At 43.9% G+C, this 12,793-nt stretch overlaps 1 protein-coding gene across 1 annotated transcript; it reads right to left on the minus strand.

Annotated features, from left to right (window-relative positions):
- Positions 1-1,699: 1,699 nt before the first annotated feature.
- LOC123406266 (AP-1 complex subunit gamma-2-like) lies at positions 1,700-11,742 on the minus strand. Its single transcript, XM_045099751.1, has 20 exons — positions 11,598-11,742; positions 11,179-11,481; positions 10,940-11,081; positions 10,393-10,566; positions 8,750-8,929; positions 7,544-7,698; positions 7,325-7,415; positions 6,413-6,576; positions 6,286-6,340; positions 5,526-5,648; positions 5,317-5,412; positions 4,654-4,781; positions 3,984-4,088; positions 3,598-3,884; positions 3,375-3,482; positions 3,195-3,290; positions 3,035-3,109; positions 2,784-2,956; positions 2,534-2,638; positions 1,700-2,098 (listed from the first exon to the last, which is right to left on the minus strand). The coding sequence occupies exons 1-20, from the start codon at positions 11,633-11,635 to the stop codon at positions 2,003-2,005; spliced, it is 2,694 nt and encodes an 897-aa protein (XP_044955686.1). The 5' UTR covers positions 11,636-11,742; the 3' UTR covers positions 1,700-2,002.
- Between the last annotated feature and the right edge of the window lie 1,051 nt (positions 11,743-12,793).

Below are 12,793 nucleotides of genomic sequence, written 5' to 3' on the forward strand. Positions count from 1 at the left end.
CTTATTTATCAAAAAGACTACGATTGATCCTCTATATTTATGGATCACTAAAGCTCATCACACGTAGTAGCAAAGTCCAACTTCCCTTTATAGTGAAAAGTTGGAGGACAAGTGCGATGATGGTGTGGATTACGATGAGGATGCCTCAATAACCTCAATGAAGACCTTTCATAGTGAACCCCTTGTTCATTTTTGCAATCTCTTAGGGTGTGTTTGGTTGGAGAACCAACTGTCATGGAATGGAATGGTTCCATTCCAGAGGAACGGGTCGGTTCCGTTCCTGTGTTTGGTACGAGCAAAAAAGTGGAACGGGATGGTTCCGTTCCAGTGTTTGGTTGGGAGGCATGGAATGAAAATTGGAATAACAAAAATTCGAAATTTCAGCAGCATTTCGTTTGTATTTTGAAGAAAAACAACACAACAATATATGTATTGACATGTAACACAATTTGCAGCAACAATATCATTAAATATCCAAATATCCAAATATCCACAAGGTGCTAACAATGACTGCTATTGCAGCAAGTGTGACAAAAACTGCAGCTCCCCTAATCATCCTTTGTCTTTTGTTCATCTTCTTGACCATCTACAATTGCTATCAAATATTACAAAGATGTACTGGACAGATATATTGCAAAGATGTACTGGATGGCACCAATTTGAGCAAAGGGGATAGACAGAGGGATTCATACCTTGAGGCAGCACAAATTTCGCTGTGTCGCCGCGCTGGAGTAGCACCTTCTACCTGCATCAAAACATTGGCAAAAATCAGCAGCAGCAGGCAGAGAGTGCAGCAGGCAACGCGGGCAGCAGCAGGCAGCAGCAGGCAGCGCGGCAGGGAGGAAGGGGCGGCGCGCGCAGCAGCAGGCAGCGCAGCAGGCAGCAGGCAACGCGCGCAGCAGCAGGCAACGCGCGCAGCAGCAGAGCGCGGCGCGGCAGGGAGGAAGGGGCGGCGCGCGCAGCAGCAGAGCGCGGCGCGCCAGGGAGGGAGGCGGCCGGCGGCCGGCGGCGCAGCGCGGCAGGGAGAGAGGGAGGCGGCCGGCGGCCGGCGGCGCAGCGCGGCAGGGAGAGAGGGAGGCGGCGCGGCAGGGAGAGAGGGAGGGAGGCGGCGCGGCAGGGAGAGAGGGAGGCGGCGGCGCACCTGGAGAGGGAGAGAGAGCGCCGGCGCAGCTGGGGAGGAGATGAGGATAGGGCTGCGCGAGACGAGCCGTTCCGTGCGATTCCGTGGATTTGCTGGTGCTAGTGCATTCCGGATCTGAGGGGAATATTCCCTAAAGTGGAATGGGTGGGTTCTACTCCGGTTGGTAAACCAAACGCAGGAACGAGGGCTAGGAACGGGTCCGACCCGTGACATTCCAGTCCATGACAGCAACCAAACACACCCTTAAAAGTCACTTGCCAAACGCGATGACTACATCTCCTTGTAGACGAGCAGGAGAGAGTCGATCTCCTGGAGAAAAATCTCCATTAGAAAGTGACAACGGATGATGAAGGCAAGAAACACCTCTGATCTTGAACTCATTTGGTTGAGTTCCTGCATCTTGGCTTACTTAATACTCCCTCCGTCCGAAAATACTTGTCCTAAAAATGCATACAATGGATGTATCTACAATTAAAATAAGTCTAGATACATTCATCTTTAGGACAAGTATTTTCGGACGGAGGTAATATGAACTAAGAAATTCCCAAACAACTATGATTGCGACAAGTTTTTCATTTATTGCTTGATAACTCAAGGGGGCATGCCAAATAATTTTGATTATCTTTAAATGTGAAATACACATGCATGAAAATACATTATGATGATTCCGAAGATTTTACACTGGTGTGAACTACTATACACTATATATTGAGACAATGATGGGCAAGCTGGACTATCTGTTTAAGTGCCCTCAAATGGGGAATAAGAGCCGAAAAAGTATAACAAGAGATAAGAATCTCCCCTCTGCCCCGGGCACAAACATAGCTATCACAACAAAACATAGGTTACACACAAATGGCACTATACTCCAGGTGGAAAATTGCTGACTTGGCCTTGTTCCAACCTGTCCTCGCCATTCACTTTGTAAGACATCCGGATCCGCATTGCAAGTGGTTTCTGCGTGAACATTCATTAGAGGCGACAAAGATAAATCAGCCATCGCAGCAGGGCAGAAACGATAAGTACAAAACATCGAAGAGAAACCAAATAAACTCATTCTCTAATCATGGCTAACCGTGTTCATTTATCAAAAGGTTATTTATGCAGGTGCTACCATAGTACGATGACATGATAGGCAATCTAGAGTGTAGCCTCTGATAACTGATGGAATAATCGACTCTCTTCTTATAAAGCACTACCAAACTCTACAGACAATTCACTTCTCAGCCTGCTATGTACATGCTGTCATGCTGGTAACTGGCACATGAATGGAAATGATGCACTATGCATTATAGGATGGTCTCAGCTATAAAAGGAGCGTAAATTCCCAATGTGGAATGCAATCCAATCTAGTCAGGAAGATGAACCCAAAGTGAAGGATGCAAATCAAACCTGCCCATGCTGATTATTCGTGACACTGAAACCTTGTGTGACTGAACCCTTCCCATTAGCTGGAACAATGTTACCACTAGCTGGATCCAGTCGCAATTGAATGAACTGCAGTATCGTTTAGGAAAGCATAAGGAACATTCCATCAGTATCAGAAAATATTTTAGCCATTAGTCAATAAAACAAGCAAAGAAACAAGCATCCACCACAATTTTAGGCTATATTTCCTTGACCCAAGGGAACATGATGTTACCTTTGGAACAGCTGCCTGAAAAATGAAATCTGTATAATTGCTAGATGTCAAATTTGTAAAAGTGGCATGGATGGTAGTCTCCTGTGGCTTTCCAGGCTGTTTTCTGATATCAAAGGTGATCTTCAAAGTTGCACTCTGGAAAGCCGTTATTGACGGACGAGTATCTTCAAGTCCTGCTCAAATAGAATTTTCAGTGAACATTGACATATCATGGTCAGTTCTTCCTTGCAAAACTCTAAAACTAAACTTACCAGAAACGGATGTACTTGGTGACAAACTATCGAGCAGATCCACAGCTTGAGGTGCAGCGATAGTGGATTTAGTTCCTGAGGCACAAGTATTACAATTTGGGACTGGCGATAAACAGATACAGAGGAAGCAACTGGTACTGTTAGCATCAACCAAACTAACCAGAAATAGATGCACTTGATGACAAACTGCCGAGTAGGTCCATAGGTTCAGGTACAAGAGAACCAACTTGAGGTGTAGCAGAAACGGGTTTTTTCTCTGTTATACAGAAGTGTTAGACAGATCAGCAATGGTTACAAAAACAGAAAATAAGGTCATTGTTACAATTAGAGTTACTTTTACCTTGGGCAGGAAAACTCAAACCTGGAGCTGGCAGACCATTCTGTGAAGGAGACGATCCCATGGATAGAAGATCCATTAGAATATCTGTGCTTGCAGATGAAGGTGCTCCTGAACAAAACGAAAGGAACTTATGAAGTACCATCTAGCACCATTTGCGTCAAGTGAGAAGCAAAGTAACAAGGCATGTCCAAGAGAACAATAATGGAAATGCAAAACAAAATACCTGCAGTTGATAAATTTGTCCCACCAATACCCAAAAGGTCTTGGAGAAAATCACTAGGTGCTGCAGTAGCAGAAGCAGTGGTAGTGACTGGTGCATCGTCAGAACTTAAATCAAGCAAATCAACTAATGGAGCTGCAGCAGGTTTTGCTACACCATTAGGAAGCTTAAGGCCTCCAGGAGTGACTGCTGCAGGCTTATATGCTGGAATAGTTGCTTGTGTAGCACTAGCCCTCTTCACAAGATAAGTAGCTTCATCCAGTACAGGCATACGCTCAAGCAAAGATGACCTGCACTCATACCACATTTCTGTAAGGTTAATACCATTCATAAGTACCAGGATAAAAGAGAAAGTCTATGCAGTAATATTTAGAAGTTCTGTAGCCCACCTGATAGACTGATGTCTTTGTATAATGGAACCGAATTCAATTGATCTTTGCTGTAGTTCAAGCACCATATTCTCTTTATTCTGGGCAACTATTTGTTTTATCCTCCTGTTAAGAAAGATAAATCATATGATTTAATGTAAATATAATGTAAGAAGCAGTTGGCAGTAGTTAACACTATTTACGTTATATAACACGGTAAAGCCTTTCCAGGTAACAACCTGGCACCATGGCAAGGATCTAAAAGATGTGGTGAATTTGTACAGAAGTTCGTGGAGATGCCAAAAAGATGAGAAACATAAACAAATGCACAATGGCAGTAGTATGTACAAAAAGATGAGGAAATCATACATAAATACACCATATGACTACCATAGTGTAGACATCAATACGGCATTACATAGTTCTATCGTAAGTGAAGGACAAAAACTCCATATTTGAAAACCCAGCAGGTCCAAAATTCAATTGTAATAAAAGATGATACAATTGCATAGATTTAGAAGTCATCGTGGAAAATGGTTTTGCAGTATTCAGAAATTACCGAAATATTATGGATACAGGAGAACCAAAAGAACAAATTAGACTGGTTCCCAAAACCATTGCAGCTTTGAGCAGGTATTTTTTTTAGAAGTTATTCAACTACAGTACAAGGTCAAGTCGGAAGATATCTTACTCCGACATAGATGGAAACCGTGAGGAGAGCTTCAAAAGAGCAACTAGACACATAGACCTAGTTGTCACATCTGCAGCATAACGGTTAAGACCTAGCTCCACAGCATCAACAGCATCGGATTCTGTTACCTGCACAAGTTGATGTGTTTGGTATGATGTCTGACAACAATACGGTAGAAAAGTAATACTACCAAATGGAATATTAGCCTTGCAAAAGTTCATGGGACTGAGAGCCTAAGCCCCAGACACTTCACTGTTGGATGCTGACTAAGCATTATTAGCACAAGTGGCCTTTAACTGACCCACTTTGAGCCCACTAATCAAGCTTTGTGACCAAAACAAACGGTTGTAGAGTTCCGTACATAGTTGCATCCACCTCACAAGCTGTTCTTACCCACAATGTAATTTACTCATCCGAATACTCTCTTAGACTAAATACCACATAATTAAATGAATGTTGTGCCGAGAAATACTGCCAGCAATTATTGGAAGTATATAGATCGTGAAAGCAGAAAGAAGAATGAGAACAATAATGGGGGATCAGACAATATTGTGACATATATGTGCTAGCTATTGGAGTAGGTGAAACTTAAAATACAGCTGAAACCTGTCTAGGTAGTTCAGAACATCAAGAATAGCATGGCCTACAAGAATGTGCACTCACCGTGATTGGTCCCTCAGCTTCAAGCATGCCGACATTGTTCACTAGCATTTCACCATATTCACCAATGCACCAAACAGCTACTCTCAATAAACTTCCCTGTTGTGTAAATATGCAATGTCAACAAGGTTACACACGTCAGATAGACTGAGATGTTAAGATGGATGGAATCGAATGGCATACATTATGAAGAATAAAAACTAAATCCAAACCTGTTCACTGTATGCTTGTAAAGCCGTGTATAATGATCTCACTGAGTATCCTTGAAGTTCGGACGCATTGCTTATTACAACAATAAGGGCATGCCACACATCATCTTTCACATGATTTCCAGCCTGTTAATAGAAGTGCAGCATAAATTCGAAATTGTTTTCTATATTGGTCATTGCAGAACTGGAGGTATGTGTATGTTCCATTTGTAGGTTCAAGCATTCATATGCATTCAATAGTACCAACGTGAATTCATACATTTCCAATAGCACATTACTAGACATTTTATTTCTCAGATGGCTAGACTTTTCTTGGATTTCTAACGAACGTGAACAAGAACAACACATTATTGATGATTCTAGTAATCTTTGTCGGCCAACTATTTCAAACTACTTAACCAACAGTTTCTTAATCTAACCCGCAAACCTAAATCAAATCACTTAAGTAACAGGTATCACCAGTAGGCCACAAAATCAAATTCTCTCTGCAACCTCCATATTCTCATGCAGTATTGTCATTTGTCAATGGAGGTCAATGATAGTGATAGTCTGTGATACACTGATACCCTCACTTGCTAGTCCCGGTGTGTACCATGTGCACAGACTTCCCCATAAAACAGATTGAGAAAGCAATGATGATAGCTAAGTCTTCCTACTAGGTCCAACAACATTGTAATGAAGAGGCTACATTGCTAATACCCAATATGTTCTGGACTGCAAACCTTTCCGATACAAGATAGATCCACTGCATTTTGGCACTTACCAGGGATAAAACCTTGAACATCTGATCAAGATACCATAACTTTTCTTGAGAAAACCTATTAGAGACGCAACCTTGTTAAACGTGTCATACATCAACAGGAAACCCCCCTAAAAAGAGAAATACTAACTTTTCAGCTATGGAGCATATCTTGGCTGTGAGATCTTCTTTGAAGTCTGGATCAGCTACTTGCAAGTAGTCGACGAGCTCTTTGGTCAGAGGCTTTACATTGGTATCATTGACCAACAAATAAACAAGTTCCAGGGCCCTTTTGCGAATGGAGGCATCGGCATCCTGAAAGGTGCACAGGTGATTGAAAATGTTACATCATGAGTAACACTGAATAGATTACAGCCTGACTATGCCAGCAGAGGCCTAGACAATATGTTCCAGAATTACTGTTCCAAAATAGCAGAACTAAGGTTCCAAAATTAATAAATGGAAATGTTAATTAAAGCCTGAAAGATTGCAACACTGAATTACTGTACAGTAAGGTTTGAGTTACTTATATATGAGTAAAGTGTAAAACCTTGAGTTAGATATTGCTGTGAAAGAGCAGCAGTATCCGAACATGACTATGCCAGCAGAGGCCTAGACAATATGAATCAACCTTTAGCAAGTAAGAAACTATCTATTCCAAGGGAGCAGGGAAATATGAGATTCCTGATAAGATGTTAGGCTACATATGCCAAGCATTGGGGAAAGTTATTTACAACACAACCACACTCGAAGCATAAGGAATAAACCCCGCATTTCTGGCAATTCTTGTACGGGGACATGTTTTGATTCCACAAAATTCAGAGGGGGGAGAGAGATGATGAAAGAAATACAAACGTCATAGAAGATAAAGTAACGTTAAAACAGATTTTCTCTTTTTTTTTGGGTGGACTGTACTAAAATATTGAACTTTTCACAAGTGCGGACCTTCGGAGGGTGAGGAATTACCAAGAATCCTTATTCTGATACTGAACATACATTGGTCCCCAAACCCCAGTAGAAGACAAATACTCAGCATATCGGACAGATTTATATTTATTGTTACCTTTACACACTCCAATATTGTCACCCTGTGCCTCTGTACTGCTTGTGTATCTACTGTAATGGCCCTCATAAGTATGTTCAGAGCAACATATCTGAAAGAAAAAAATAGATTAACAGTGAAATTTTACCCCAAACAGAGCAGATGGATGAACATTTTTACTGATGTAAGTATTAAGAGAAAAAACAGAGCAATCAAGGTGAAAATAAATAGAAAAATAACCTTATATTGTTATCGCGATTTGACAAGAATCTACCCAGAATATTAATAGCCAGGACACGTAGACCACTAGTAGCTTCAATACCCATTATAGTCTCAACACATTCATACAAGATGGCATTTCCAGCATTCTTGTTTGACTCGGTTTTTGTTGCAACCTGGAAAAATAGCGCAGTTAATTTCCAATGTAATATGCAAACAAGTACCGATTACCAAACAAAATGTGCTTTGTGGTACATTCTCAGTAAATAGGGAAGAAAAGATGAATCTTTCATGGGTCTTCTAATCCAACACACATGCAGCACTACCCTAAGCTGGAGCTAAAGGAACAACAGTATACAGTAATTAACACAACATGAGCAATGGGTCAAGAATGCAAAAGTTGTTCTTCAGACAAAAAAAGAGCAAAACTGAGCTTATGGTGTTGTATAACATCTACTCCCGTCCCAAAATAAGTGTCCCAGACTTAGATTCTGACATATCTCTTGTTGACCTTCTTCCAATCAAGGGATATGCTTATAATATTGTACTCCCTCCGTCCCAAAATAAGTCTGCGACACTTATTTTGGGACGGAGGGAGTACAGTATTATAAGCATATCCCTTGATTGGAAGAAGGTCAACAAGAGATATGTCAGAATACACTGCAGATTTGCTGTCAGATTTTTAGCTTGGTTCTTGAGCCATGTATTACGTGCTCCCATTGTGTTTCGAATTGATGGGTTCAATTGCTTGTGTGATGTAACAATAAAATTCAGCAAGATTTGTCTTTCATCTCAGGCTGCTAAGTTGCTCGAATCTAGAAGTTCATGACTGTATGTTCTAAGCTTGTCCAGTTTCTTTCCTCAATCTGGTGCTCTTACTCTCTCGAGGCTTTGCCAATTGTCATGATTTGTTGCACTTTCAAGCAGATATTGTTATCTGATGCTTTCCACTTTTGTGATTTGCACAGTTAAAATATATGTTTTCCCACATTGTAGCACGGTTGTGTAAGATCACTCAACTTACTGATGTTGTATATCCTCTTAAACAGAATAAATGGTTAACCATTGTCAATACAGATTAAGAAACCAGATAAAACTAGAATTAATAAATAACTTGGGCAACAGGAATTGACCAAATCATCATACTTTGCACGGACAACAATAAATGACAGCATTGTGCATGTGCATGCGGAAACAAAGACAGATACTAACTTATTAAGCAATCACCTGAGCAAGAATGTCATTCATATAGTCACTGCAATCTGCATCGCCTTGACCCAACATACGCATAAGTTTAAGAACTCGAATATGCAAGAAAGGATCCGAAATGCCAGCAACATCATACTCAGGAGCATATGAACTATTGGAGACATCTCTAAGTATCCGGACCAGACCTTCGATGCAGTTCTGCAATGAAATATTTTGCAAAAGTTAAAGAGGATAGCTCGTGTTTCAGGTAATGTTATTTAAAACTTGTAAAGTACTCAGGTTAAATGCTACTCCCTCCGTTCCAAAATATAAGACCTTTTAGAGATTTCACTAGAAGACTACATACGGAGCAAAATGAGTGAATGTACACTCTAAAATATGTCTATGTACATCCGTATGTAGTTTATAGTGCAATCTCTAAAAGGTCTTATATTTAGGAACGGAGGGAGTAGAACACAAAAGATGATTTAATGTATTGACGGTCTTGGGGTGTAATAATCTAATATGTGGAAGCAATTGTAGTACTTTGAAACATAAGGTGTAGACTGCAGGTCAAAGAATATTTTCTATTATGAAACATTGCAGCTTGATTTCTTGACCGCTACAAGGTGTAAAACTTTCTACCAATAAACTTCACTATCATAAATATAATAGTTGAGATGTTACATTAATATACATGATGGGCAACAACTATAAATATAATCATCGATCATCCCTTTGGCGATGTAGGGCAGCCATATGTTTCCCCCTCGTGAGCTCGACCATCCCTTGGCGTGGTTACGATTCTTCCTTCCGAAGCCGGGTTAGCGGGGTGTGCTCCTCTCCGGACCACTTCGTTCCCGTACGACACCTCTCTCCTTGCGGGTGTCGTTGGGTGGCGACCAGATGGCCAACGTTCAAGGCTCTCCTTGCTTGGTCAGATGAAGATAGAAGTTGAGGCCCCCTTTGTGCTGGTTGTGTTATTCTTCATGTCTTTCTCTTCGGCTGCCCTTTGGGTACTCCCGTGCTTGCTCAAGACCCTACCATGGTTGCCGTTGTGCTGCGGCAAGCTTCGAGCTCTTGGTGTGGTCTTGGTTCAACTTTGCTCAGTGACGAAGCAATGATGCCTCCCCAACCTGCTAATCATTTCGACCTCCGTGGCGGATCTTCCGGTCAAGGTTCGTGTTTAGTTCGGCACTCATTGGTTATGGTTGATCCTCTGTTGTGCCGTGGGGCTCGATACGCATGTCGGTGCGGTGCGTTAGGTTGTTTGCAGAGTCTTGGTATTGTGATCCTTCAACAACACCCCACATCTACTTGTGTCTCTCCTGGTGGTGGTCTTTTTGCCTAATAGCTAGGCCATGCCTTTTCCTGGGTGCCAATTTTTTCACATCTTCTGCAACCTTGTTACCTGTACGTTTTTTTGGCCCAGATTCCCTCATAAACGGGGTCAGCTTGTTTAGGTTTTCGATCTGGTTTCCCTTATAAACTGGATCAGCCGAAGTTCAAGGGGTGACTCTTGGCTTTGGCAGCTTTTCAGCAATATATTCAGGTGGGGATCCCCCCCCCCCCCCCCCCGGTGATCGTTCAAAAAAATAATGATCATCGATCATTGTCATAATCCAGTTATTGTCAAAACAGACCTCAGGGCCTCAGGTGTAACATAAAAAAAATGGCATTACCTTTCTCAGGTACTCCAATGCATCTTTGCTGGCTTTACACAATTCAGTGCAGAGCTGAACTGCAGATATCAAAACCCCATGGTGTTTTTCCTTCAGTAATGATGCAGCAAGACCCATGAAATTTTCCGCCAAATCCGGGACTTTTCTTACAATCCTCACAGAGCACAGAGCAGCCTAATAAACAGGGACAAGAATATCATGAATAATACCTCCATAAAACTCATGATTTCAAAGAGAACCAAAGAAAGTATTTTGTCAGTAGCGTAGATGAGTACAGCAAAATGAATAAAATGCCGGGTAATTTTTTTAAATACTCTCTGAAATAACGGGCCAAGAGGAAATCTTTTGTTGCATAGCAAAGCGCCAGGATTTATTTGTGTAAATGACAATCTATAGTGACTGACTTCGATAGTAATGTGCAGTTTCTTAATCTACCCCAAACCTTGGCATACCAACAATTCCTCTGGAAGATGCTTATTTTGGACATGCTCCACCGGATGAGTGGATTCACTGACTATAAACTGAACCGTGTTATGAAAACAAGCACCTTCTTCTTTGTATTAGCATCCCTGCTTCGCATGAGCCTCTCCACTTCAGGCGCCAGATCCCGGGCCATCTCAGCAGAGCAGATGTTCCCGAGCGCGCACAGCGCGAGCCCCACGATGAACTGGTTGGAGTGGTTGAGATCCCTGCCCCCAAATCAAGCAGTAGCATTACTCAAAACTCGGCATCACATCTACGTACTGAAGCAAACACTGTGCAGCAGCAGGGAGGATGCGGGCCTACTGCTTGAGGGAGTTGGTGACGAGCATGAGGACCTCCTGGCGCTCGTCGAGGAGCAGCATGAGGCCGAGGTAGCCGATCCGCTTCTCGGGGTATCCGACGGCGGCGATGAGCTTGAGGCACTCCATCTGGCCGAAGTGGGTGGGGTAGCCGAGCATGTGGATGAACATGAGCTTGGCCATGTTGCGGTGCCGCAGGTCCTGCCCGTCCCCGCTGATCGCCGCCCGTATCGCCGCGCACTCCCGCCGCACCACCGCCCGCTCCTCCGCCGCCGTCTTGCACGCGCGTATCGCCCGTATCATGTCCCTGCGGGAAGGAAGGAAGGAAGGAAGATCGGTCAGTCAGAGCAAGCAAGCAAGCAGGCGCGATTCGCAGCATTGCCGCGGCGGATCCGGGGGTGAATTTCGGGGTTTGGGGCTCACCGCAGGCGGGTGCCGGAGGAGAAGGGGTTGAGGGCCATGTCCGAGGCGAAGTCCTCGACGATCTTCTCGACGGTATCCAGCTTGGGATCCCGGGGAGCGCGCGCGCGAGCGCGCGCACGAGAGGGGCGTGGGGGTGGGGGTGGGAGCTCGCGGGATCTGGCGGCCGAGGTGGTTGGGGGCGGGAAGGAAGGAAGCAGGGAGGCAGCGGGGAGGAGGACGATGGGTGGATCTGGAGGAGTGGAAATGGTGGCGACGGTCGGTGCTCGGTGGTGGGAAGAACTGCCGGCGGCCCCCTGTATTTTTCTGTATTTTAAAAACTTCAGCCCCGTTTGGAACCATGGAAGTTCAAACATAAAATTCGGAGGAATTCGTGTGGAGACGTTTCGATTAAGCGACGGTGTGAGGAGTTTTTATGCGATGGATTTGGTGAGCTACATTCTCGAGAGCAGGTTGAGTAAACATAGACCCGCGAAACCCACAAAGACTGAAACGGCGTAATTCGGTGCTGCGTAGTGATAGCACGGTAGAAGTGAACCCTCGTGTGGAAAGAACTAGGTGTGTACATGTGTTTACATCCGTGTGCATAGATGAAGGATAAGTTTTATGTCTTTCTTTTTCTAAATGATTGCTTTTATGCATATTTTCTTCCTTTTTCAACCAGATCTACTCGTCTTGAAGCGTGTCAAGATATAAAGAAAGACGGCTGCTACGGATCAACCGATTGGTTTTTCAGAAAATCAGCCGGGTCCCCAGCCATTAGATGCATTCCACACAGACGCTGAATCGGGTCAACGCGAGCAACGACCGCTCGTCGTGGTGAAGATCCATTGCGGCGTGAGTGGAGCTTCACTGCAGCTCGGGCGCTGCATATCACAAATCTTGGCGTCGTCGATGAAGCTCCATTGCAGCCGTCGGTGAAGCTTCATTGCAACTTTGGGCGCTGCATGGCAACTCTTGGCGCCGCCGGTGAAGCTCCAATGCAACCGCCTATGAAGCTTCATTGCAGCGCGACACGGCGGCGCTCCAACGCAGCAACGACGACCCATCACAGCCCCAGTGATGCTTCACTGGAGCGCGAACTCCTGCACGGCGGCGCTCCAACGCAGCAACGACGACCCATCACAGCCCCGGTGATGCTTCACTGGAGCGCGAAATCCTGCACGGCGACGCTCCAACGCAGCAACGACGACCCATCA

The sequence above is a fragment of the Hordeum vulgare genome, chromosome 6H, assembly GCF_904849725.1.
Source record: "Hordeum vulgare subsp. vulgare chromosome 6H, MorexV3_pseudomolecules_assembly, whole genome shotgun sequence".
In the NCBI taxonomy this organism is placed as follows: domain Eukaryota; kingdom Viridiplantae; phylum Streptophyta; class Magnoliopsida; order Poales; family Poaceae; genus Hordeum; species Hordeum vulgare.

Excerpts from the sequence above, each read along its gene's own strand:
- LOC123406266 (XM_045099751.1), bottom strand. The coding sequence starts at position 11,635 with ATGGCCCTCAACCCCTTCTCCTCCGGCACCCGCCTGCG. Across the intron at positions 11,082-11,178 it reads GTCACCAACTCCCTCAAGCA|GGATCTCAACCACTCCAACC; the intron begins GTAGGCCCGCAT and ends ATTTGGGGGCAG. Across the intron at positions 2,639-2,783 it reads TTCAGGCAGCTGTTCCAAAG|TTCATTCAATTGCGACTGGA; the intron begins GTAACATCATGT and ends ACGATACTGCAG.